Source organism: Eutrema salsugineum, unplaced genomic scaffold (assembly GCF_000478725.1).
Source record: "Eutrema salsugineum unplaced genomic scaffold, Eutsalg1_0 scaffold_8, whole genome shotgun sequence".
NCBI classification, from domain to species: Eukaryota; Viridiplantae; Streptophyta; class Magnoliopsida; order Brassicales; family Brassicaceae; genus Eutrema; species Eutrema salsugineum.
The window spans coordinates 8,541,141-8,567,714 of NW_006256414.1; the positions used below are offsets into that span (position 1 = coordinate 8,541,141).

At 37.1% G+C, this 26,574-nt stretch overlaps 2 protein-coding genes across 2 annotated transcripts; one reads left to right on the top strand and one right to left on the bottom strand.

Annotated features, from left to right (window-relative positions):
- Positions 1–15,376: 15,376 nt before the first annotated feature.
- On the bottom strand, positions 15,377–18,012 carry LOC18010316 (galactinol synthase 2). Its single transcript, XM_006392344.2, has 4 exons — positions 17,589–18,012; positions 16,485–16,808; positions 16,242–16,393; positions 15,377–15,802 (listed from the first exon to the last, which is right to left on the bottom strand). The coding sequence occupies exons 1-4, from the start codon at positions 17,916–17,918 to the stop codon at positions 15,595–15,597; spliced, it is 1,014 nt and encodes a 337-aa protein (XP_006392406.1). The 5' UTR covers positions 17,919–18,012; the 3' UTR covers positions 15,377–15,594.
- A 4,824-nt stretch (positions 18,013–22,836) lies between these two features.
- LOC112088510 lies at positions 22,837–25,024 on the top strand. Its single transcript, XM_024158822.1, has 6 exons — positions 22,837–23,160; positions 23,241–23,330; positions 23,420–24,123; positions 24,220–24,388; positions 24,492–24,598; positions 24,679–25,024. The coding sequence occupies exons 1-6, from the start codon at positions 22,837–22,839 to the stop codon at positions 25,022–25,024; spliced, it is 1,740 nt and encodes a 579-aa protein (XP_024014590.1).
- Positions 25,025–26,574: the final 1,550 nt, after the last annotated feature.

Genomic DNA, 26,574 nt, shown 5'->3' on the forward strand with positions numbered 1-26,574 from the left:
AATTAGTGACGGAATGTATAGTCTCCATTTATGATAATATAGTGACTAAACGCCAGTTATAATTTTGTTTGAATTGAAGACAAAAAAAAAATCATTGTCCATTGCAACAAAATAGATAATAAATTTTTGGTAATTTTTAACTATTTTATAGACGTTTTAGTTATGAAATGGCTACAAAAATATGTTAGAATAACATTTTTTTGACATGTTAATCACAAACGAATTTTTACACACATTATATATATATATATATATATATATATATATTAATTTCCCATCTTTTTCACACCCGAAATGTATCCTCTTTGCTTTCAGAATTGTGGGAATGTTTTACATTTATTCTTATTATATATTGTTTAGATAACAATACTATTCTTTATTAAAATAAGGATTGTTGGTAAAATCTGATTGAGGAAAAAAGAAATACTAATTATTTCCTGTTTACAAATGTTAATACCGCACTACAAAAAAAAAGAGTTGTACTGCATCAATTATATAGTATCACAAAATTAAATGATAATATTTTGAATGACTCATAACACCGTATTTTGACTACTTTTATGGATCATTTTGAAATATTTTTTCTATGTTTTTAATTGCTTTTAAGTACTTTTAGTACGTTTTTCTAGTATTTGTAGTTCCAAGACTCTTTTCAGGTAACTTAGGGAAAATCTTAACAAAATGGATAGAAAACCAGAGGAAACTCAGTTTGCCTTAGAAAAATCTCAAATTTTGGTACAATCTCGTCCTCTAGTCTTTATCTCTTTAAAAGGCATTTCCTTTAAAAATATATATATATATATATCCAAAAATAAGAAAAGAAAGGAAATAAAAGCCTTAGAGAGTCTAGAGGGGTCGAATTTTAAGTCCCAAGGCAACTGGAGTTCGATTTTATGGAGTTTTGGAGATTGTTTTCTGATTCTCGGAAAGAATCTAAGTCTGGGGGAACAGCTGTTTACACCAAAGGAGGGAGGATTATGCAACAACATTTGGCAAGAAGAAATGACTGAAAACTGTGGTCATCAACAGGTCCTTATCTCTCTTTCGGTTTTGCATATTATCTTACATCCTCCAGATCTTCAGGTAACCCAAAACACTTTAACTCCACCACTTAAATAGCCCTTTAATGCCAAACGCCGTCTACCATGGATGATGTCTTTAATGAGAACTGACTATTGAACTTAATGAATGTAGAGAGCTAGTTGACTGGAATCAAGATTTAAATTGTTTAAGTTTTGCATGACGGAAAAAGTGGACTAGTATCTCTTGTGCATTGGTGAGAATTTTCTAGACTAAGTTGTGGATTGATGCACTATCTTTGGTCCTAGTTTAGAGTTCATGTCTATGAGATTTGTGCATTTCCTATTTTTGTTTTCACTTAACCAGTTTAGGCTTTTACTTTGTTTGAGGACAAACAAAGGTTTAAGTCTGGGGGAGTTGATAACACCGTATTTTGATCACTTTTATGGATCGTTTTGAAATGTTTTTTCTATATTTTTAATTGCTTTTAAGTAATTTTATTAAATTTTTCTAGTATTTGTAGTTCCAAGACTCTTTTCAAGTAACTTAGGGAAAAGCTTAACAAAATGGATAGAAAACCAGATTTCAGCTCAGAGTCAAACCGTCAGAAGTTCACCCCTGATTGAAGGCCTTCTCACCGTCTGATCCAGCTCAAATTTGGAGACCTTAAAGATGGAAGTATCAGCTTTCCAGTTCACTTTACAGCTTGGCAATCCAACGGTTCAATCAAAAGATACGCGAAGAGCAAGATGTCCCGTAAACCAGCCGGCAAGCACTTCCACCTGCGGCCAACAAGCAATTTCCCGCGGTCAGGAGCATCCCGACCGCGGCCAAACACTCATTCCCCGCGGTCACACTCGTCCCGACCGCGGCCATCAACCTCCGAGCCCAAAAAGCCCATTTCTGAAGCCCACATTTTGAGAAACCCTAAGTGACGTCCAGAGAGGTCTTGAGCACTATAAATACATGTCTTAGGAGCCCTAGTATATCGTGTAACCTATCACCACTGAATTATTACTTCATAATTTTATTGTTTTTGCTTTAGCTTTTAGGGAGAGAGAGATTTGTTCTCTTGAACCCTTGTTCTTTCTTTTTCAATTTTGGTTTCTATTCTACTTCTTAATACTATGTCTTTGATTTCGTTCATTATGTCTGAGTAGTTTTATTGTTGGGATTAAGGGATTTTCGATGGGGATTTATATGTTCGATGAGGATTCCATGAGCTTTTGAGCCGAATCTTAGAATTTTTCTTCTGAATTCTTTTTTACTGCATGAGAGTAGCGTCATGAACTACAATCTGATCCAGATGCTTGGTGACACGAAAGTTTTCATCAGGTATCAGATCTAGTTTGGGAGAGCAAAACAAACATAGGAGTGGAAACCTACCTATGGGCGATTTGTGAATTAGGACGAGTCTTAAACATAATGCATCTCTTCTCTTCCAGGGCTAGAGTGGAAACCTACTGGTCAGGGTTGAGAGAGATAGTTGTCTATGATCACGACAGTGGCGTATTCATACGTCCGTGACTCCAGTTCGAAAAGTTTAAGCTAAGATTTTATCAAATTTTACTCTCTAGCAATGTTTTGAATCGTTCGTACCCCTGAGAAAACTTCCCTGAACCCCAATGCTTTCTTTTCCATTGATTTACACCGTTTTTATTTCAAGCTTTAGTTCAATATTGTCTTTCCTTTTTAGTAGATTTTCATTTAAGCAATTAGAATATCCGTTTTTCTCATTTTTAGTCATTTTCATTAAGTTTAGTTATTAGGTCATTTAATTCCCGTATTTTCTTTTAAGATTTCGTTTTTACATTTTAAACACACTATCAAACCCCCACAAAACCGTTTTGGTTCTAGACTTCCTTACTTTATACTTATTTCAAAGGCTTTTTGCAGGAAAAGATCCTCCTTCCCTGTGGATTCGATCCCTAAGTACTACAATCGATCAGCTGTGGACTTGCGGCTATTGATTTCAATTAGGGTAAAACTTGACAACCCTCGACACAACCCACACACACACACCACCACCACATCAAGTTTTTGGCGCCGTTGCCGGGGAAGGCACGCGTTTTCTTTTCTGCAAAACCCCGAGAAAAGTTGGTAAATCGACTCTAGAACCCCCTTTTCTGCAACTTTCCATTTTTCGGTTATTTTGTTTCCATTTCAGAATATATGGATCCTATGAAACGAAATTACTACTATGAGGGAGGTTTTTACAACACTCCTCGAGCCACTCAACGCCGAGAAGCACAATACATTCGTGATCTCTCCTCAATGGATCAGAATGCAATTCCGAACCACCACAAAAAGAGGACTTCGTAGCCACTACAAATCAATTCGTGAAGGTTTAGAGGAACAAGGAATCTGCTGGGAGACATTGACAACTTACAATGCCCACGGAGATATCCATGATCCTCTCTTTGATGAAGATATGTTGTCTGTCTCCCAAACCGAGATTGATGATATGCTTCAGGAGCTCAATGAATCTATGGATGATGGGTATTGGGTATCTTGTGAAGTATACGGAGAATCCTCCATCAAGTTTGTTCGAAAGAGGCCATCAAATGAAATTCCTTTGGATCATCACGTCATGGAAGCCAGCCATCAAGAAAAAGGAGAACCTCTTTCCATCTCTAATGACGATCTCGTCTCTACCGATTCGTACAAGTGTTTTGGAGATGACATACAAGATCATAAGTCACTTCCTCTTGATGAACCAAAATCTTTTTCTCCTTCAGCTCCTCACCACCTTGAATGTAAGACAGACCACGTGGAAGATAAGACACTAATGGTGACATCAAAACCACCATTGAAGGCGCTTTCTAAGACGAAGGATTCAGAGAAGTTTGATGCCCCATTCTCAATCAAGGAAGTGAAATTTCGTGATTCTCTTTGTGAATCTGGACCTGATGTGAATCTCATACCAAAGACCATTGCAGAGAATACAGGTATTTCGATTTTTCATCCCTCTAAGATTTATATTCACTATGGAGATTTTTCTGGTGCAGCTCTACTTGGTTCCAAACCAGAATTGCCTTTTCAAGGGAAATGTTGTCTTGTTTCTACTGGTTCCCATGCTATGGAGATGAGAAACAATGCAACAAAACCCTTGATACTTGGTATTTCGTTCCTAGCATCTGTTGGAACACTCATCAACTACCTGCATCAACATATGAATTTCCTGAAGATCAACAAGAAAACCCCATACCCGGTGATTACTACAAGGAACTCTCATTGTCTGACAATAGGGGGAGTAGACGATCCAATATTTGACCCTGGAGGAACTACAAAGGATGTTGGATACGTTCTAGGAAGAAGAGCACCCAAAGAAAATGCTGGATTTACAAGTTTGACAAACAAAGGTATTTTCCTATGCACACCTTTAACCAATGCTCATATAAGAGGTGATGCAGACTTAATTGAAGCAAGAGTGGAGTTTAAATGGCTCTCAAGACTCTTTTCCGAAGACTCTCCACAAGGAAAAAGAATTGGAGACAAGAAGCAAAAGGATCTGAACATCTTTCCTAGGACATTCGGCACCGCGGTCGCGTGTGCGCTACCAGCGGCCAAACCACCTTTCCCCGCGGTCGCGTGTGCGCTACCAGCGGCCAAACCACCTTTCACCGCAGTCGCGACACTTCCACCAGCGGCCAATGCTCTTTTTACCAATTCTCCAACAGTTCAAGCCATGGCGACACCTCTCCAAGCAAACTGTCCTCACCTTGGATGCTTAACTATCTCCACCACTTCAGATCATAAAGAATCATATGTCCTTGTATCTTGCAACATGGTTCAATGTCATGAAGTGAGAGAGACCTTATTCACCTCATCATACAAGCATCTAAGACGTTCTCCTGTCACAAGTGGTGTTGAAGACTCATACCTCAAAGAAGTTCCAAGACTGATTTTTGATCCTGGAGGAGGCTACCATCACGAACCTGCTAGGCAAAGCAAGGAGATGTCAAAAAAAGACTTGTCTCAGGACAAGGTTTTCTTCATCAGACTAAGCAACGTCCAACACCAAAAGTCGAGCTAAACCACTTAAAACAAAAGCGCTTAATGGGAGGCAACCCATTTAGGTATTGTTTTTCTTTAGGATTTTTCTTTCTTTTTCTTTTGATCTTTTTCTTTTGATCTTTTTCTTTTTCTTAGTTTCAGGTGTTTCTTATAAAACAAAAAAGCCAAAAAAATCAAAAAACCCGAAAAAAAAAGCAAAAAGAAGGATGGTACCTGACTCCTCGGCCCAGCAGGAACCCAGGAGAAGCAGGAAAAGGCCGCGAAATAAGCCCCCACGGTCGCAGGTGTTCGGACCGCGGGAAACCCATCATCGACCGCGGTCGCGTGAATATGACCGCGGCCAAGCACTTGGTTGCCGCGGTCGTGCAGCCCCTGACCGCAGCACCTGGTCGTTGAGATCCAAACCCGACCCAAACAACCCCTTTCACCTCATTTCACCTCACCAATCACCCTCCACCTCATTCATCACCCTCCACCACCTTCATCACCACCAACCACCTTCCCAAACCCCTTCGAATGAATCCGGTTCATCTCCACCAGCATCCCGGATCTAGGTAAGTTCCCTTTGTCCTTACCAATTCGATTATCTATGCATTTTTCTCATCCAATCTCGACTTGTTTCACACTGAGGACAGTGTGATTTAAGTCTGGGGGAGGATTTCATCCCTTTCTAACCACTTTTCTTTCATGAGTCTTGCATTATCTACACTTTTTGCATTTTCCTTAAAGTTTTTCAAAATCGGTTTTCAAAACAAAATACGTTTTAAAAGGGAATGGTGAACATGAATCAATGATAGTTGACTGTGTGCTTTAGACTGTTCCTAGTGACTTGCTCATTCATGATTTAGGACTATACTAGGCGGTAGCTAAGCACATTTAAAACGAAGTACCCCAGAGGAATTTTAATGATTTCGATTTAGATGAAGGGATACACTAGCTCTGTTTTATTTGGACTTAATTTGGACTTAATTTTCTCATTGAAGCATTAGACCAGGGAAACGAATCATACATTCAGGACTCCTTTATCCTTTTACCACTCTCTGTTGATCCTGAATGGCTAGTTCATCTTTAGCTAGTTCCCCACCTTAACCAATCCTCTTTCAAACCACATGCACTCTTGTTTTCTATTGTCTTATATGCAGATAAGTGCAAAAACGTTGGAGAGAAAGAGGAACGACACAGTTTTCAGTCACCAAAGACAGAGACCTGCGATTTGCCGGAAGAGTTCCCGGAAGGATTCAACACAAGAGGAAACTCAGTTTGCCTTAGAAAAATCTCAAATTTTGGTACAATCTCGTCCTCTAGTCTTTATCTCTTTAAAAGGCATTTCCTTTAAAAATATATATATATATATATCCGAAAATAAGAAAAGAAAGGAAATAAAAGCCTTAGAGAGTCTAGAGGGGTCGAATTTTAAGTCCCAAGGCAACTGGAGTTCGATTTTATGGAGTTTTGGAGATTGTTTTCTGATTCTCGGAAAGAATCTAAGTCTGGGGGAACAGCTGTTTACACCAAAGGAGGGAGGATTATGCAACAACATTTGGCAAGAAGAAATGACTGAAAACTGTGGTCATCAACAGGTCCTTATCTCTCTTTCGGTTTTGCATATTATCTTACATCCTCCAGATCTTCAGGTAACCCAAAACACTTTAACTCCACCACTTAAATAGCCCTTTAATGCCAAACGCCGTCTACCATGGATGATGTCTTTAATGAGAACTGACTATTGAACTTAATGAATGTAGAGAGCTAGTTGACTGGAATCAAGATTTAAATTGTTTAAGTTTTGCATGACGGAAAAAGTGGACTAGTATCTCTTGTGCATTGGTGAGAATTTTCTAGACTAAGTTGTGGATTGATGCACTATCTTTGGTCCTAGTTTAGAGTTCATGTCTATGAGATTTGTGCATTTCCTATTTTTGTTTTCACTTAACCAGTTTAGGCTTTTACTTTGTTTGAGGACAAACAAAGGTTTAAGTCTGGGGGAGTTGATAACACCGTATTTTGATCACTTTTATGGATCGTTTTGAAATGTTTTTTCTATGTTTTTAATTGCTTTTAAGTAATTTTATTAAATTTTTCTAGTATTTGTAGTTCCAAGACTCTTTTCAAGTAACTTAGGGAAAAGCTTAACAAAATGGATAGAAAACCAGATTTCAGCTCAGAGTCAAACCGTCAGAAGTTCACCCCTGATTGAAGGCCTTCTCACCGTCTGATCCAGCTCAAATTTGGAGACCTTAAAGATGGAAGTATCAGCTTTCCAGTTCACTTTACAGCTTGGCAATCCAACGGTTCAATCAAAAGATACGCGAAGAGCAAGATGTCCCGTAAACCAGCCGGCAAGCACTTCCACCTGCGGCCAACAAGCAATTTCCCGCGGTCAGGAGCATCCCGACCGCGGCCAAACACTCATTCCCCGCGGTCACACTCGTCCCGACCGCGGCCATCAACCTCCGAGCCCAAAAAGCCCATTTCTGAAGCCCACATTTTGAGAAACCCTAAGTGACGTCCAGAGAGGTCTTGAGCACTATAAATACATGTCTTAGGAGCCCTAGTATATCGTGTAACCTATCACCACTGAATTATTACTTCATAATTTTATTGTTTTTGCTTTAGCTTTTAGGGAGAGAGAGATTTGTTCTCTTGAACCCTTGTTCTTTCTTTTTCAATTTTGGTTTCTATTCTACTTCTTAATACTATGTCTTTGATTTCGTTCATTATGTCTGAGTAGTTTTATTGTTGGGATTAAGGGATTTTCGATGGGGATTTATATGTTCGATGAGGATTCCATGAGCTTTTGAGCCGAATCTTAGAATTTTTCTTCTGAATTCTTTTTTACTGCATGAGAGTAGCGTCATGAACTACAATCTGATCCAGATGCTTGGTGACACGAAAGTTTTCATCAGGTATCAGATCTAGTTTGGGAGAGCAAAACAAACATAGGAGTGGAAACCTACCTATGGGCGATTTGTGAATTAGGACGAGTCTTAAACATAATGCATCTCTTCTCTTCCAGGGCTAGAGTGGAAACCTACTGGTCAGGGTTGAGAGAGATAGTTGTCTATGATCACGACAGTGGCGTATTCATACGTCCGTGACTCCAGTTCGCAAAGTTTAAGCTGAGATTTTATCAAATTTTACTCTCTAGTAATGTTTTCAATCGTTCGTACCCCTGAGAAAACTTCCCTGAACCCCAACGCTTTCTTTTCCATTGATTTACACCGTTTTTATTTCAAGCTTTAGTTCAATATTGTCTTTCCTTTTTAGTAGATTTTCATTTAAGCAATTAGAATATCCGTTTTTCTCATTTTTAGTCATTTTCATTAAGTTTAGTTATTAGGTCATTTAATTCTCGTATTTTCTTTTAAGATTTCGTTTTTACATTTTAAACACACTACCAAACTCCCACAAAACCGTTTTGGTTCTAGACTTCCTTACTTTATACTTATTTCAAAGGCTTTTTGCAGGAAAAGATCCTCCTTCCCTGTGGATTCGATCCCTAAATACTACAATCGATCAGTTGTGCACTTGCGGCTATTGATTTCAATTAGGATAAAACTTGACAACCCTCGACACAACCCACACACACACCACCACCACATCAATGACTTATTAATATCTATATTATTATTTGATTAGAGATTTATATAAATAAACATTAATTTGTAAGATATTACAGAATATTTTACATAAATAAATATTTATTTATAAAATATTATATAAATAAACTTTTACTATATATGTATAAACTTTATAAATATAAAAAGATCACAATTTGTTTTAAATATATATAGATATAAATCAAAACTGTATTTAATTTCTTTACTTATTAAAACAATAAAATATATTCTAATAATTTAAATAATAATCAATCTATATATATATATATGAAAAATCTATTTATACTTTTATAATACTTTTTATTTTTATTTTCATAATTAATCAGTATCATTTTCGAAATCAATTCAATTATTTTTTTTAAAAAAAAAACTGAAATATATTTTCAAAATTTAAATTGTATTTCTTTTACAGGTTGGTCAAGAAAATATTTTAGTAAATTGCAAAATTGATTAAGTAGATGGATTCGTCCACTTTCAAAATCCTATATATAATCATTATTAACACATATTATAAAATTTATTAACTAAAAATGATAGTTTGATCCGTAATAAAATATTTAAAATTAAATTCTTATTTTACAGATATATATTAGATTCTAATTCATGTTAGTTTGTATATAAGTATATATATATATATATATATATATATTAACATCATATCACTTTCAAAATTAAAAACTACTAATAATTAAACCGCATTACAAAATTTGCTCAAAGTCCTATTATATATATAAATAAATATCGGTTGTGTGATATTTATATATGTCTTGTTATCTAATTGTCATCAATTTTATTTATTTATATTTTTTATCAAATAATTTTTATCACCAATTTTAATTTAGCCAAAAAGAATTAAAATTAAGTTTAAATATAATTTATAAATATTACCCCGCATAATGTGCAGGCTAATTCCTAGTAAATGATACAAAATGCATAATTAGTATATAGTAAATGATACAATAATGTGCAGGTTTTATAAAACCCTGAAATGCATAAAAAGAAAATATCAATAAAAAATGCATGAAATGAAAAGAAAAAAAAAACATACCAAATAGGTTACCTCCCATTAAGGTTTTTGTTTAAAATCTTTTAACTAGAATGTTTGGGATGAGATTAGGAGTGAGAAGAAGAAGTGTCTTCTGGAATAGAAGTCCCTTGAGTCCTCTTAAGCTTGTATAGTAGATCCTTCATCTATCACAATCTTTTTTCTTTTTCTAAGAATTGTTGCATTTTTTTAAAAAAAAAAATTGTCCTCTCTATCACTTCTTTGAGGTTCTTTTTTCTCTCCTTACTAATGTTGGGTGGCAAATTGCTTAGATGCAAGTGGTTGCAATCCCTTAGTTTTGTTGTTTTCAGTTTTCTTCTTTTTCAAAGTCTTCACCTTTGGTTTGTCTCTTAGAATTGGAGCTTCATCTGGAATGGTTCTATTGAATTTATTCCTGTCCATTTAAGAAAACTAAAGAACGATTTCCATGGTCAATAACAGTTCCTACAGTGTCTAAAAATGGTTGGCCAAGAAACTAATTCTTTCCCTCCACTATATATTCACGAGACACTCTTCTGGTTTTTCTCATGCTGAGAACGTTTTCTCTCTTACGAAAAACACCAGCAATCTATTTCTTAGTTTCAGAATGTCTTTTGTCTCAAGAGTATAGTAGAATAGAAGTTCCTTAGAGCCGTGATTCGAGTTCTAGCGAATACAGTTTGTGTAATTGTATCCTGGGATTCTTGAATCTCAAATTTCCGTCACACTGCAGATGATTCAAAAAGTTAAGGAAATAGATTATCAAAAGAGATCCATAATCTCGCCTCCACTCCTTCTCTCTTCCCTTAACGTCGTTTATTTTTTTCGTATTTCAATGTATAGTGTTCACTGTTTGTTACTACATGAAAACGTTTGGATACAATTTTGAGGCCAAACACATGCGAACATGTAATCTTGTGGGTTAAACGAGAGATTTTCGAGATAAACAAGACTCTTGTTTCCATCTTCAAACCCTCTATCCATCCTCCCCCTCAGGACCAGTCTGATTAGCAATGAAAGAGAATCTGACGAAACCTATTAAGAGATAATGGGCTTATTGGGTCATGTATAGTTACTAAATCAATGTTAACTAGTTTATTTGTTTTGTCCCACATTGCTAGTTATTAACTTAAGGGTAACTAATGTACATGTATATATATGTGCCTTTAGGCTGATGAATAAAGTACTTCCGCAAATTACTTTGACATGGTATCAGAGCCAAAGACCACATAAAGTTTTGGTCTAGCTCTTGACTCAGAGTCTAAGGCAACATAAAGTTTTGGTTTAGCTTTTGATTCAAATTCTTGTTATAAGTTGTGGTTTAGTGGAAAGCAAACCGACGAGGTTTTGCTCTTTTGTTTTGGTGGTGAACTCAGACCGACGAAGTTCGGTATTTCTGTAGAGCCATAAGTGCTTGAGCTTTCTTTACTCGGTAAAGAAACTTTGGAGATTTCTCCTGTTTCAGAAAATATGAGATTTCAGAGTCAAATAGTTATGTGTTCTTATTGTTCGAAGTATAGTCATGATGTGAGATCATGTTATCAGGTATATGGATATCCAGATTGGTGGCTGGAGAAGTATGGAAAACTTACAAAACATGTGTTACACACTGAAAAACGTGTGTTACACACTGAAAAACGTGTGTCACACACTGAGGCGTCGCCTGAGGCGTCGCATGATGATGCACAGGCTGTAACAGGGATCAAGAAAAATCAATGGCATAAGCTTGTTCAATGGCTTGATTCGAGATTACAGATAGCAATTTGTGTGAGTGATAATACCTATACAGATGAGTAGATTATATATAGTGGCGTGTCCCACCATATGACAGGTACGTTCAGTGGTATTTTTGATGTGCATAAAGTCTCACCATGTTTAGTGGGTCTGCCTAATGGAAACGTTGTGGTTGCTGATAGAGAAGAAAGTGTGGCATTGACAGAGAAGTTAACTTTGACACATGTGCTTTTTGTCAAGGAACTCAAGTGCAATCTCATCTCCGTGTCACAGATTATTGATGCAATGAATTGCATTGTGTTATTTCCTAAGCAAATGTGTCGGGTACAGGATCCTGCTTTGCAGACTCCGATTGCAGTGGGTGAAAAAAAAGATGGATTGTATTTTCTTCAAGGTATTCAGAAGATCGTGAATGTGGTGAAGGTCAGTAAGTTGGGATCTTTGGAACTTTGGCATAAAAGGATGGGACATGCTTCTGAAAAGGTTATTAGGAGATTGCCAGAAGTGGATCAAAAGAGTGTTGGTGTTTCTGATTGTGATGTCTGTTTCCGAGCAAAGCAGTGTCAGAATGTATTTCTTGTGAGTACAGAGAAAAGCAAAGAGTGCTTTGAGATGATTCACTGTGATATGTGGGGGCCATATCGAACACAGAGCGTGTGTGGATCTTCTTATTTCTTAACTATTGTGGATGATTATTCCAGAGCTGTGTGGGTTTTTCTTCTTGCTGATAAAACACAAGTTCAGAAAACAATGGTAGATTTCTTTGCTCTCATTCAGCGACAGTTTGAGAAACATGTGAAAATCGTGTGAATTGATAATGGTAGTGAATTCATAGGTATGAAGATTTATTTTCGTACATCAGGGATAATTCATCAAACTTTGTGTGTGGAAACTCCTCAACAAAAAGGGAGAGTGGAGCGAAAACATCAACATATACTGAATGTCGCACGAGCGTTGAGGTTTCAGGCAAATTTACCAATAGAACTTTGGAGTTATTGTGCTTTGAGTGCTGCGTATCTAATCAATCGTACGCCTTCTGTGTTACACAATGGTAAGATTCCTTATGAAATCATCTTTGGGAAAGCTCCTGTTTATAGTGAGATACGAGTTTTTGGATGTTTAGCATATGCTCACAATCAGAAACATCATGGGGATTAATTTGCTAGTAGAAGCAGAAAATACGTATTTTTAGGATACCCTTATGCAAAGAAGGGATGGAACTTATTTGACTTGGACACACATGAGATCTTTGTTTCTCGGGATGTCACTTTTATTGAGGAACAATTCTCATATTTGGAGCTAAAAAATACACAGCTGGATGAGCCTTCTAATTCTGATCATACGAGGTTATTACGTTGGTTTTAACGATATAGAACCTGCCATGGCAAGAGAAATTATACAACCTCTCACAAGAGATATAATGACACAGACTCTGGTTGTGTCATACAAGGTTGCAGAAGAAGAAAGACAGATTATAGGAAACGAAATATGTGATATCTTAGGAATTACAGTGCCACAGACTGAACCTCCATCGGTTACACAGTCGGAGAATGTGCAGCCTGCTTTAGTGACAGAACCTGCATCGGAGACACAGGCTGAAACTGTGCAGCCTGCTTTAGTGACAGAACCTGCATCGGTGACACAGGCCGAAATTGTGCAACGGCCTGCATCAGCAGAAATTTTGGGAAGAGGAATGAGAAAGAAAGAAACTTCTGTCAAGTTATGTGATTATGTGTGCAATACGACATTTACAATGAATACATCCACTGTGAGTCAGGAGTTGAGGAATGATTACGGTATTGAGAATTATGTGAATTGTGAAAGATTCTCTGTGTCACACACGGCATTTCTGTGTAGTATAACTCAAGGAGTTGTGCCGAAAATTTTTGCTGAGGCTATGAAAAATCCGCGATGGAGAGAAGCTATTAGACTGGAGATTGAGGCCCAAGAACGAAATCAAACATGGTTGATTGAACACTTACCACCAGGTAAGCATGTTATTGCGTGTAAATGGGTTTACATGATTAAGTATAATGCAGATGGCTCGATTGAAAGGTATAAAGCGAGATTTGTGGCATGTGGAACCCTCAAAAAGAAGGGATTGATTATTCTGATACATTTGCTCCTGTAGCAAAGATAAGCACAGTTCGATTGGTTCTTCAAGTTGCAGCTGTGAAAATTTGGGAGCTACATCAGATGGATGTGCACAATGCGTTTCTTCATGGAGATTTGGATGAAGAGGTGTTTATGAGGGTACCTCAGGGTTTTGGTGCTTCTAAGAAGGGTATGGTATGTCGTTTGCGCAAGTCGCTGTATGGTTTGAAACAAGCTCCGCGATGTTGGTTCGCGAAACTTTCGAAGGCACTCTTGGGGTATGGTTTTACACAGAGTAAGGCTGATTACTCTCTTTTATCATTAGTTCGTGATAAAGTTCACTTGCACATTCTAGTGTATGTGGATGATCTTGTGGTGATAGGAAGATCTTGTGGACAAGAAGATCTCCCGAGGTGATACAAAACTTTAAAACGTATTTAAGCAATTGCTTTCATGTGAAAGATTTGGGAAATTGAAATATTTTTTTGGATTGGAAGTCGCAAGAAATGCAGAGGGTATATACTTATCACAGAGAAAGTACGCTTTGGATATTATTGCTGATGTTGGTTTGTTTGGTGGTAGACCTGTAGAGTTTCCGATGGAGCAAAATCATCAGTTGGAAAGGTCGATGACAAAGATACTTGCTGATCCAGAGAAGTATCGGAGACTTGTTGGAAGGTTGATTTACCTGGCTGCGACTAGACCAGATCTTTCCTACTCAGTTCACATCTTGTCTCAATTTATGAATGAGCCAAGAGAGGATCATTGGATGGCTGCATTGAGAGTTGTTCGTTACTTGAAAGGGTGCCTGGGAATGGGAATTTTGTTGAAATCTGGTTGTAATTTTCATCTTACAGCTTGGTGTGATTCAGATTGGGCTGGATGTCCAATCATGAAGAGATGATTGAGTGGATGTTAGTACAGTTCGGAAATTCTCCTGTGTCATGGAGTTCAAAGAAGCAGGACATTGTATCATGCTCTTCAGCTGAAGCAGAGTACCGAGCTATAGTTTTGGCATTGAAAGAGTTGAAGTGGATAAAGAGTGTGTTGTTAATGATGGGTATTGCACATTCTGGTCCAATGGATTTATATTGTGACAGTCAGTCTGCGCTTTATATTGCAGCTAATCTTGTGTTTTATGAGAGAACGAAGAATGTGGAGCTTGATTGTCATTTCATTAGAGATGATATACAAGCTGGAATTGTTCAGACTCAACATGTTTCTACTACTCAACAGTTGGTGGATATCTTCACTAAAGCACTTGGAGGACGTCCGTTTAAAGAAATTTTGTGCAAGTTGGGCATTCGAGATCTCCATGCTCCAACTTGAGGGGGAGTATTAAGAGATAATGAGCTTATTAAACCATGTATAGTTACTAACTCAATGTTAACTAATTTATTTGTTTTGTCCCACATTGCTAGTTACTAACTTAAGGGTAATTAATGTACATGTATATACTTTTATGCTGATGAATAAAGTACTTCCACAAATTACTTTGACAAAACCAAGACGATCCAATCAGTTTTCTTGACAAACACGGTAATGACAAATCCTTGAGACCAAAATCTATGTCGCAGCCGCTGAGATGTGTGAGGCAAGTATCCGCATAACTAAGTGTATATTAAAAAGGGTCTTTCAATGGGTTCATAAATATATCGGAGGCAAGATAAAGAGATAAAACTTGTAAATTTGAGATTTGAACAGTAACAGAAATTGACGAGAAAGTGAGGTATGTGTTTACTTATGTCTACATAGACATTAGACATACAAGATCAAATGCTTTATACTTGGTAAGGATTATATATATATTTTTTTTTTGGTCGTCGGTAAGGATTATATTTAACAGTTGGAGAAGACACAAACGAGATATAATTAAACACTAGATATTGTTTTCTCACGTATAGTAACTATACTTTACAATATAGCAGGAAACATTGTTCCTTCTAAAAAAAAAGAACCAATAAAAATTGCAACACATTTTCAATATAGTATATATTTAACTATATAGTTTCTGTAAACAAGGTTCAAACTAAAGTGAGATAGTCATAGGAGTCGTAGTAACAAAGCTTGATGAGCATATGGTCTCTAAGCTGCAGATGGAGCTTTGACGTACTGAAGCACACCGGCCTCAGACAAAGCTTCCACTAACTGCTTCTTATGGAGATCGGGATTTCCTCCCTTTTCTCCGATAACGTTCTTGTAATCGAGAGACTTGTCGTTGTAAATGTCCCACCACTTTTTAACCAGCACCTTGATATCCTCTCTCTCCATATTCTCTTCTTTTCCAGTGAATCTGATACAGTTACAATAAAAAAAATTTCAGAGAAAAAAATCAATTCAGCAAAACCAAGTTTAACCGTCTGTTAGCTGACAGATATAAGTGGTACAATCGAACAGGGCATAACCATCTTTTAACTAGCGGATTTAAATGACAATCGAACAGGACTTTCAACTAGAGAGCCTATGTTTGTTACTACCAAATTAATGATAATTCGAGGAAAAAATATTCACACTCATACGCTAACTCATTTTTCCAACAAAAGATTCATACGTGTACATGTATATACAACCTACCTAAAATATGCTAGTAAAAATAAATAAGATATATTTAATAACTATTTGTGAAGCACATATATTTCTAAAATAAACTTTTAACCCTTTTAATTTTGACAAAAGGAAACATTTTGGTTAAATTTGTAGCATTAGTTTTGTACTGCCAAAATATAATTCACCTCCAAGGCTTAGAACCAGCAGCACAATAATGAACAACTTTGACTTGCTCAAGCTCTACATTCTCAGGATGCCTCCAAAGCATAGCCATCACTAAGTTATAAACTCCTGGTATTGGAGTGTATATGTCCTTGAAGTACATGTTCAAGAAATCCTATAACAAAAATATTTACAATGAATTATCACATGTTTTCGTTTGTATATAAATACACTTAAGGAATTAATCATTTCTTCTAATTAATTACCTGTTCAGCAAATGAGGTTGGAGGAACGACTTTGAGAGTCTCCAAGAGGTTTTGATAAGTGTAGAGGTTAGGCTCGTAAACGAACATACCGGCGTTGAAATACAAAGGCGGCTTAGGACCAAGCTCTGCCTCTGGCCATGTAACCTTGTCTGGACACTGCTGGCAATAACCGATCTTGTACTGTGGCGTGTGGCTCCATGTCTTCTCGCAGAAACAGTCCTTGGCTGCGTAGAAGTGGCCGTTCGGGAGATCAAACAAGTGGTCTATATTCTCGAACACTTGTATGTCCCCGTCCAAGTATATCATCTTGCTGTACTCCACAAACTGCATCCATTTGTTTTTTTCATTTTTATTATATAGTACACATGCATATGAAAATAGATGAAATTAAAAGAGAACAGAAGTTTTAGCTGAAAAAAATAGACAACGTTATAAAAAAAAAACACCATAACCTATACCAAATTTGACAACATATTCCATATTGTTTTTAAAAGATAAGACTAAAATAAATCCTATACTCTAAAAACAGAACCAAAAACGATAGTTTCAAACCTCAACCCATAAAATAAATTATAAACTCCACACTTAGTATTAAAAATCTGGCGTATTTTTAATTAAAATATTCTAAAATAGCAAAAAATTCGCATTTATTCCAAACTTAGCACACTAAGATTAAAATTTCAAAAGTAAGATCGACTGCTGTGTCAAAAATACTTGTTTAACCTAAATGAATATAACTAAATTTGGGGCTTTTCTCTGTTAGAAATTATTTTTGAATCACTTAAATATTGAATTATGGTTATTATGAAAATTTAAATTATAGTGTTATGTTTGAACAAAACCATAAAACTGTGTCATTTTAAAGTTTCATAAATCATTATAACATTATCAACTAATTATGTATTCTAAGAAAAAAAAACAGAAATAGTAGAGTTTTAGTCTTCAATAAATTGATAAAACAGGAAAACAAAAATATTTTGGTCATAAAATACAAAATTTGCTATTTAACAACAAAACAGCTTACTAATAAAAGTGATATTATTTATGTCGCTATCTTTAGTATATGTCAACGAAAAGTATATACGTATTTGTATGCATATATACCTTCCATATACGAAGCTTAGAGTAGTTGATAACATAGTAAGCCATGGCAAAATCGGTTTGATTTTCCGGTGGATAAACCGGCTCGATCTCTTTTATGACACAGCCTTGCTCCACCAGCTGTTTCTGGTGATCCTCCGGGACGTCCGGTAATACGGCCACGACAAGTGGATACTTGCTCTTAGCTTTCCTTAGCCCTTTAGCAAGAGCCACCACTCCTTTCACGAAGTCTCCGTTTCCGGCGAGAAAAGCCACGTAAGCCCTCTTTTCTCCGCCGTTAGCGGTGGCTGCAAAGACCGGTTCGGTAAGTTTGTTGTTGATCTCAAGTGCCATTATCTTGTCTTTGGAAGTGATAAATTTGAAAAACTTTTTGTGTTTGTTATCGTGAGTTGTATATATCGAGTGTCTGAGTGATGATCGTTGAGTGGGAGGAATTGGTGCTTTATAGAGGATTTTGTCTGTGATTTTTGGTTAATTAATTTAAGATTAGATTACTAATGACTTCGGATAATACAATAAGGACCGACTATTTTGATCTAACGGTTCTTGAGCAAGATTGTGATATTCAACGGTTGTGTATAGCTGCGTGAAGCTTCGTTTAGGGACCCACTCAATTCAGCTGGTGCCACGACGTTACATAATGACACGTGTCCGTATCTAGACTGTTCGACTCATCAAGGTTTTTAATCGATCCTGTGGTGGTTGATCTGTCACTTGTCACTGGGATCCACTTCAGATACTACTATTGTTATCATGTGGGATATTCTAATTGGTTATTATGAAGACACGTGTTGTAGTGAAACGAAATTGGCGGTGATAATGACACGTGTCATGAGAAAAGTCGGTGGGACCTATTTACCGTTTGGTCTTAATTTTGGTATTCTCAATTTTGGTCTTATGGTAGTTTGTCCGAACTATGACCGACCGACTATTTTGATTAATTTTACGTTACTAAATCAAATATTTAATTATATGACTCAAAAGGTTTACCTTTGAAAAATGTAATCCGAAATTGATCATACTTTTCCATTTTGATAATGTGCCTGTATTTTAAATTATAAAACGAAAACTAAGAAAACAGGTTAAAAAAAATTATATTTCCTTGAAAATTTTTTTGGTGGTTACAGTTTTTTTCGTATTAGGCTTATGATTCTACTATTCTAATGTGTTGATTCAGTTTTTAGGTTTATAGTTTAGTTTGAGACTATTTTGACATTAAAATGATTTGGCTTTAGAGTTCATATATATAACTTAAAAGATTTTGCGAATAAACTGTTAATTAGGTTAAATAGATTTATATTGTTATACTTTCTGTTAAAAACTCGGTCGCTGCGCTTAGCTGCCTAATCGGTTATTTAGATGCTAGGCGATGGATGACCGTTCCGACTAAGTGTTAGGCCGCGGTTTTAGGTTGTTTTCCGTTTTTTTTACCGTTTAAAATTGTTTAGAACTGTCTAAAACCGCCTAAATCTGTTTAAAAACAAATTTTTCGTCTAACTTTTGAAAATCAACCCAAAAAATCTCAAAAATTTTGAAATTGACCCAACTTTATTAATAAAATTTCTATATTTTTTTCTGAAATTGGTCTAAAATCAGTCCAATTAATTTTCTTTCCTAATTAAAAACGACATCACATTCAATACTTTACCAATTAACGATTTTAACGACTTAATCCTTAATTAACAATTTCAATTCAACTAAATTACAATAAAATCAAATCAAAATCAAATATAAACGAATTTAAGTTCCAAAATCATCTAAAAAAGATTAATATAAATAATTAAAAATTAATTATAATATAAATTAATCAAAAATTAATCATTGATTAATCAGCGATTAATCACTGATTTTTGATCTAGGCGCTAGTCGGAACCCGCCCACCCGCCTACCGCTTAAATTTTTTTAGCACTGGTTATACTCATCAAGGACGTCTAATACCTTTTTTAAATCAACAAGTAATGTAAGAAAATCAATTGAAAAGAGCTGTTGCTGTAATATTCTCAGTGGGCCGACCATGCTTACTATACGGAGGACAAAACTAAAGGAATTGGATAACGTTAGTTTATGGAATAGTAGAAGTAAGCGTAAGGTCACTCTTCAATGCCTTTTGACTAATCTTTTAGTATAGAATATTCTATAGAATCACAAAAACGAGATAGACGAGATTCTAAATTTTGATAAAAACTCCAAACCGATTAATGTTTATCTAATTTTAATCGTGTAGTTTTTTCTTTGGCTTCTGTGCGATGGAGTTGATTAGTAGTATAGAATAACAAACATCTGAATAATTATTAGTGGAAAAAAAATGAATTGGATTAAATTTCTATAGAGTAATTATAAATATTGAATAACTAGTTTTACTAAATTAATAATATTTTATCTTTTAATATATATTTAATACGTTAGTTGTGTATAGTGGAATTACTTCTTTTTTTTGTCGTCCTTCTTATTGATCAAAACTTAAGTTACAGTTACAGAGTTCCACGATATTAGAAAACTTACATTATTGGTCCTAGTCTGTTAGCTAAACGATCAGCTACATTGTTTACATCACGTGGAAATTTAAGAAAAGAAGTACATCCACTTCTTTCAGCTAGGCATTGAATGTCTTGCAAAAACGTTGATAAGGGAGAAAAACTCTGTCCTTGTTGATGATGAGCACCGAAGAACTTTGCAATGGATTCAAATAGCTTGGATGCATCTCCACAGAAGGTAACATTTTTGACCCCAAACGCTTTACATGCATCATTGATATCTTCAACGCCTCAGCTTCTGCTTCTAACGGTGTGCTCGTCGGTTCTACTGCAGCTTTTCCATGAAGGACTTGTTGACCGTTTTTGTTGTATAGTACCCAGCCTATTCCTGCACACTGGGCCGGAGATACCCATGAACCATCCACAAAGCAACAATTCATGAGCTCTATTAATAACATCATGTATTGTTTCCAATGTATTTCTTGGATTCTCCTGGCTATTGCTTCTATCATCAGTAGACAGATCAAGCTGAGACTGATTCATACTCACAGCCTCCTTCCATAAGTTGAAATCAATGAGAGATTTATTTATAATATCTGGAATTGACCATTGCTTATTGTTGAAAAGTAAATCATTTCTCATCTTCCAGATTTTCCAACCAGTGAAAGGTAATAAACTCAATTCCTTTCTATGGTTATTATGTAAACTCTGCATTGATTCCATATTCTGATTAAAACAGTTAGTTCGAAGTTTTATACCTGTTGGGGCCATTATTGGTGCTTGCTCCCATACTTCTGCAGTAACTCACATTGAAAGAGGATATGGTTAAGGCTTTCGATAGGCCCTTTAATACATACGTGAGGCGAGTTAAACAGAGTTAAGCGAAGAGGAAGGCGCGTGAAGCAAGAGCGTGGAAGAAGGAAAGCGGCCGATTCGTGCCTCAACTGCACCTTCTGGTACCGATTAGTGCCTGTACTTTGTTGTTGTGCCTACACATGCTCGAACTATGTAAAATGTGAATATTCATACCTGAACTCAAATTTTTTGGCCGAATCATGCATTGACTCTTAACCCGTTAGTCAACTCCGTCAAATTGTTAACGGATCTGACTCATATACCACGCTGGAATCTCCATTGGAACAAGAATATGATACTACGTCGTTTTGAATAATTAAAAAAAAAAACAAAAAACTTGCAACCTCCAAGAATCGAACCCTGAACCATTCCCATTTAACTAAGCCTAGAAACCAGTAGACCAAATGAATTAATTGATAATCTACTGCATGCTTAAAAAATTTAAACGATCCCACACCACTGATTGATTATTCATCTTCTTCATCGAGGTCTGTGTTAATATGAGAGCTATTTTTTCCAAAACCAAAATCAGACACTTTGCTCGCATTCGTCGATGTATACTCAGATCTGAGGATTAATCTCGTCTTCGTTTTCTAGTGGGAAAAAATAATCGGATTTGGGTTGAGGGAAACGAAGCCGGAGGTATAAATCAAGGCATCCTCCATGGATGATGGCGCTCTAAACCAACTCTTCTGTCGCTGATTTCACAGTTTCGCTTCTTCCTACAGCTTTGCGAACGATTCATCAAAGAAGAAGTCTGATTCGTCGGTATTTGACGATCTGAGTTGCGATGGTGATATCTTCGCAATGTATTATTTTTTTTTTAATAATGGGTGTACGATTGTTTATATTGTTTAAGCGTGCAACAGATAATTGATTAGTACATTTGGTCTACTGGTTTCTGGGCTTGAATTAATGAGAGTAGTTTAGGATTCGATTCCTGGAAGCTGCATATTTTTTTTTAGAATTATTCAAAACGACGTCACATCATATTCTTGTTCCAACGGGGATTTGGCATATGAGTCAGATCCGTTAACAATTTAACGGAGTTGACTAACGGAGTAAGAGTCAATGCATGAATCGGCCAAAAAAATTTGAGTTCAGGTATGAATATTCACATTTTGCATAGTTTGGGCATGTGTAGGCACAGCAACAAAGTACAGGCACTAATCGGTACAGAAGGTGCAGTTGAGGCACGAATCGGCCGCTTTCCCGGGTGGAAGAGGAGTCGGGAAGTGAATAGTATAAATAGCTAACTCTGTATTAGAATACGTATGTCATTTGTTTGTATGTACAACGTATTTGCTGTGTAGCTGGATTCTGTTATACACGTTATGAGTGTATAGAGATACAGCTACATATATTTTTTGTAGTTCTCTTCTTCATCAATATACGAGATTTACACTGAGAATCCTATCTCAGTTCTTATCAAATGGTGCGTTAGTGACTCGATCGAAGCAACGCTATGGATTCAGCTGCGAAAGGGAAAGCAACATCAGATTTCGGAAGCGAGGGAGGCGATTGCGATATGTCGGTGATGAGAGAAGAGCTGGAATTTCTTCACGGAGGTTTCACACGCCTTTGTGAACTGAAGTTACAGACGGAAGGTAGGATGACAGAGATGAACGATAATCTCAATTCGATTCTTGATGCAATTCGCCAGCAAAGTAGACTACCACCGAATGTTGACGGAGGTGTTCGACCAATGGAGATACCTGGATCTTCATAAAATCAGTTTCAGGTACCAAATTCTTTCTCTGAAACAAACCGGAACGAATTTCCGCTAGGTTATCGATCAGGTCATTCAGATCTAGGGAATCAGGATATTTTGTTGAAGAAAATTGAGATGCCACTCTTTGATGGCTCTGCTCTGTATGTTTGGATTGCGGAAGTGGAAAGTTTCTTTGAAATCGAGAGGTATGATGATGATGCGCAAGAGACAAGGATTTCGAGATTGGAGAGATTTCAAGGCCAAGATGCTGGTTCGATTTGCTGAATCGTTGGAGGATGAACCGGGAAAGCGTCTCTACTCAATTCGTCAGTTGGGATCAGTGAGTGATAATATTTCTGAGTTTGAGGATCTTTCATCGCAAGTGTATGGGGTTGATGATAAAGGTCTCAAGGACATTTTTTACAATGGACTCTCTCCGGAAATGAAAGAGGTCATTAAAATGAAGGAGCCTAAAGGTCTGGCAAACCACATTGCAGCAGTGTTGAAGATGGAGAGCAGTGTTTTCTGCAAAGTGGTGGGTAAAGTATCAAGGAAAGATGGGAATATTCGAGAAACATTACTCACACCAACCGTTCCAACTTTGTGTCTAACCAGAAACTACAGTTTGTTCATACTCTCAAAAACAAAGCTGTGGCTACGGAAACACAAGCTCAGAAGGAAGGACAGTTGATTGCTAAACCACCAGTACGTCCACGACAAAAGTTTACAGATGCTGAACTGGATCTCAAGAGAAGTTTGGTCTGTGTTTTATATGTGATGCGAAATGGTTCAAGGGACATGAGAAGGTGTGTCCTAAACAGGAGTTACTAGTGCTGACAGTTCTCAATGGTTTTGAGGTGGAAGTATTAGACGAGAACATGTTTGAATTGAGTGATACAGAAGCAAAACCAGTTGGTGAGCTGAGACATTTGTCCCTAAACGCATTTTTGGGGATTAAATCTCCAAAGACGACGAAAGTTTTAGGAGTTATTGGAAAAACCACAGTAGTAGTGATGTTGGATAGTGGTGCTTCACATAACTTCATCACCCCTGAAACTGTGGCAAAAGCACGCTTGTCAGTAGCTGAATCTGAAGCTTTAGACGAATTATTGGGGAATGGCTTACAGATTAAAGGATTGGATGGTTGTTCGGAGGTAACTTTCGCCTTGGCAGGATATGAGTTTACTACAGACTTCATATCTCTGGATTTGGGAAATGTGGATGTGATACTAGGTGTGCAATGGCTTGAGACGTTGGGTACTTGTCAGGTCGACTGGAAGAAGCAGGAGTTCTCTTTCAAATACAGCGATAAGTGGATAACCTTGTATGGTGACACCAGCTTACACGCAAAGCGTTTATCTTTGAAGACACTTTCTCCTACCCCTCGCATTGTATCCAAAGGAGTATTATTGGAATTTGAGGATACAAGGGTAGCAGAACAACATAGTCTAGAGATTCTGTCGCTGATTTCAGACGTGTTATCAGAGTTTGAAGACGTGTTTGCAGTATCTACATGATTACCTCCAGTTCGTGGAAGGGAACACGGGATTTTGTTGCTGAAGGATAAAGAACCAATCAATGTGTGCCCATACAGGTATCCACATATTCACAAAGAGGTAATGGAGAGAATGGTGCAAGAAATACTTGAATCTGGAACCATACGCCAAAGTGTTAGCCCGTTTTCTAGCCCAGTTCTTTTAGTGAAGAAGAATGATGTTACATGGCGTTTTTGTGTAGATTACAGGGCACTAAACAGGGCAACGGTTCTAGAAAAATTTCCCATTCCGATGATAGATGAACTCCTCAATGAGTTATACGGTCCTGTGTTTTTTCTCGAAACTAGATTTATGTTCTGGATACCACCAGATTAGAATGAAGGAGGATGACATCGAGAAAACAACATTTAGAACCCCTGATGGCCATTACGAGTTTCTTATGCCATTTTGCCTGACAAATGCTCCAGCAACTTTCCAGTCATTGATGAATAATTTTTTCGAGCCTTTCTGAGGAAGTTTGTCTTAGTCTTCTTTGGCGACATTCTTATCTAAAGCAGGAGTTTAGAGGACCATGAAGAGCATTTGAGAGTTGTGTTGAAATTTTTTGCTGAACAACAACTTTTCGCAAATAGGAAGAAATGCTTATTTGCCCAGGCAGAGGTCGACTATTTTGGTCACATCATATCAGCGAATGGTGTTGCAACTGACCCAAAGAAAACAGATGCAATGTCTAAGTGGCCAACTCCTCGATCTGTTAAGGACTTAAGAGGTTTTCTCGGGTTGACTGGATACTATAGGCGATTTGTAAAGGGGTACAGTCACTTAGCAAAACCGTTAACCGAGTTGCTCAAGCGAGATAAGTTTCAGCGGTCTGATGATGCTCAGATGGCTTTGATACATTGAAGAAGGCGATGGTATCAGCCCCTGTTTTAGCATTACCAGATTGTTCTGAAACATTTGTATTGGAAACAGATGCATCTGGTTTTGACTTAGGAACGATATTGATGCAAAGACAGAAACCAATGGCATATTTCAGTTGTGGTCCATCTGCTCGGGAACAACAAAAATTAGTTTATGAACGAGAACTGATGGCTATTGTTCTAGCCATTCAAAAGTGGAAACATTACCTTTGGGCAGAAAGTTGCGGTGCACACGGATCATAAGAGCCTAAAATTCTTATTGGAACAACGTGAAGTGACAATGGAACACTAATGTTGGCTTACTCGACTGGTTGAGTATGACTTTGACATATATTACAAGCCAAGCATTGAGAATAAAGCCGAGGATGGCCTTTCACGAAGTATTCAGAGTATTCCAGCCGTGATTCAACTCCATGATATATACAAGGAGATTGAAGATGATGTGGGGATTCAGAACACTATTCGGAAAGTTGTTAATGGTGAAGTTTTTAAGAATGGGTATATGGTGATTGAGGGTCGATTATGTTACAAAAGGAGGCTACTGATTTCTGCTACATCGGCATATATTCCTCTGATATTGGCTGAGTTACATGAAGGACCTGTTGGGGACATGCTGGAATCTTAAAAACATTGAAACGTGTCCAACAGTCATTTCATTGGGAAGGTATGCGAGATGATATTCAGAAGTTTGTAAATGAATGCAAGACTTGCCAGACTCACAAGTATTCAACCTTATCACCTGCTGGGTTGTTACAACCATTACCTATCTCTACAAAGATCTGGGAAGACATTAGCATGAATTTCATAGAAGGACTTCCATTATCTGAAGGTGTTAGTGTCATCTTTGTAGTCATCGACGTACTCAGCAAATATGGATATTTTATAGGCTTGAGGCATCCCTTTACTGTGGTCGATGTGGTGCAAAAGTTCATCAAAGAGGTGGTCAGGTTACACGGGTTTTCTGTCTCCATTGTCTTAGATAGAGATCGCATTTTTCTAAGTTACTTCTGGAAGAAAATATTTCAAACAGGTGGGTACTAAGCTCAAGCACAGCACGGCCTTCTACCCTCAAACGGATGGCCAGTCTGAAGTGTTAAATCGTTGTTTGGAGACATATTTACGTTGTCTGGCCTCATCACATCCTTGTACGTGGGCTAAGTATCTTGTTTGGGCGGAATTGTGGTATAATACCAACTACCATACTTCACTCAAAATGACTCCATTTATGGTGGTCTATAGCCGCAAACCACCTTCGGTTGTGAAGTTTGAGGATGGTTCAACTGCCAACTTCGAATTGGAGAAGATGTTAAAGGAGAGAGATCTGATGTTACAGCAGATTCATGCTCACTTACTTCGAGCTCAGCAACTGATGAAGGATCAAGCGGATAAACACAGAAGATTGGTGGATTTTAAAGTTGGAGATCAAGTGTTTTTGAAGCTTCGTCCTTATCGCCAAACTTTGGTGGCTCGTCGAGTCTGCCAGAAACTTGCTGCCCGTTTCTATGGCCCTTTTGAAGTGTTGGAAAGAGTGGG

What these genes read in the sequence shown, in the direction of transcription:
- LOC112088510 (XM_024158822.1), top strand. Translation starts at nt 22,837, where the DNA reads ATGATGATGCGCAAGAGACAAGGATTTCGAGATTGGAGAGATTTCAAG. An exon ending in GGGCACTAAACAGGGCAACG is followed by an intron (nt 24,389 to 24,491) that starts GTTCTAGAAAAA and finishes GGATACCACCAG; the next exon opens with ATTAGAATGAAGGAGGATGA. An exon ending in AATGCTCCAGCAACTTTCCA is followed by an intron (nt 24,599 to 24,678) that starts GTCATTGATGAA and finishes TATCTAAAGCAG; the next exon opens with GAGTTTAGAGGACCATGAAG.
- LOC18010316 (XM_006392344.2), bottom strand. Translation starts at nt 17,918, where the DNA reads ATGGCACTTGAGATCAACAACAAACTTACCGAACCGGTCTTTGCAGCC. An exon ending in CTAAGCTTCGTATATGGAAG is followed by an intron (nt 16,809 to 17,588) that starts GTATATATGCAT and finishes AAATGGATGCAG; the next exon opens with TTTGTGGAGTACAGCAAGAT. An exon ending in GCTGGTTCTAAGCCTTGGAG is followed by an intron (nt 15,803 to 16,241) that starts GTGAATTATATT and finishes TAACTGTATCAG; the next exon opens with ATTCACTGGAAAAGAAGAGA.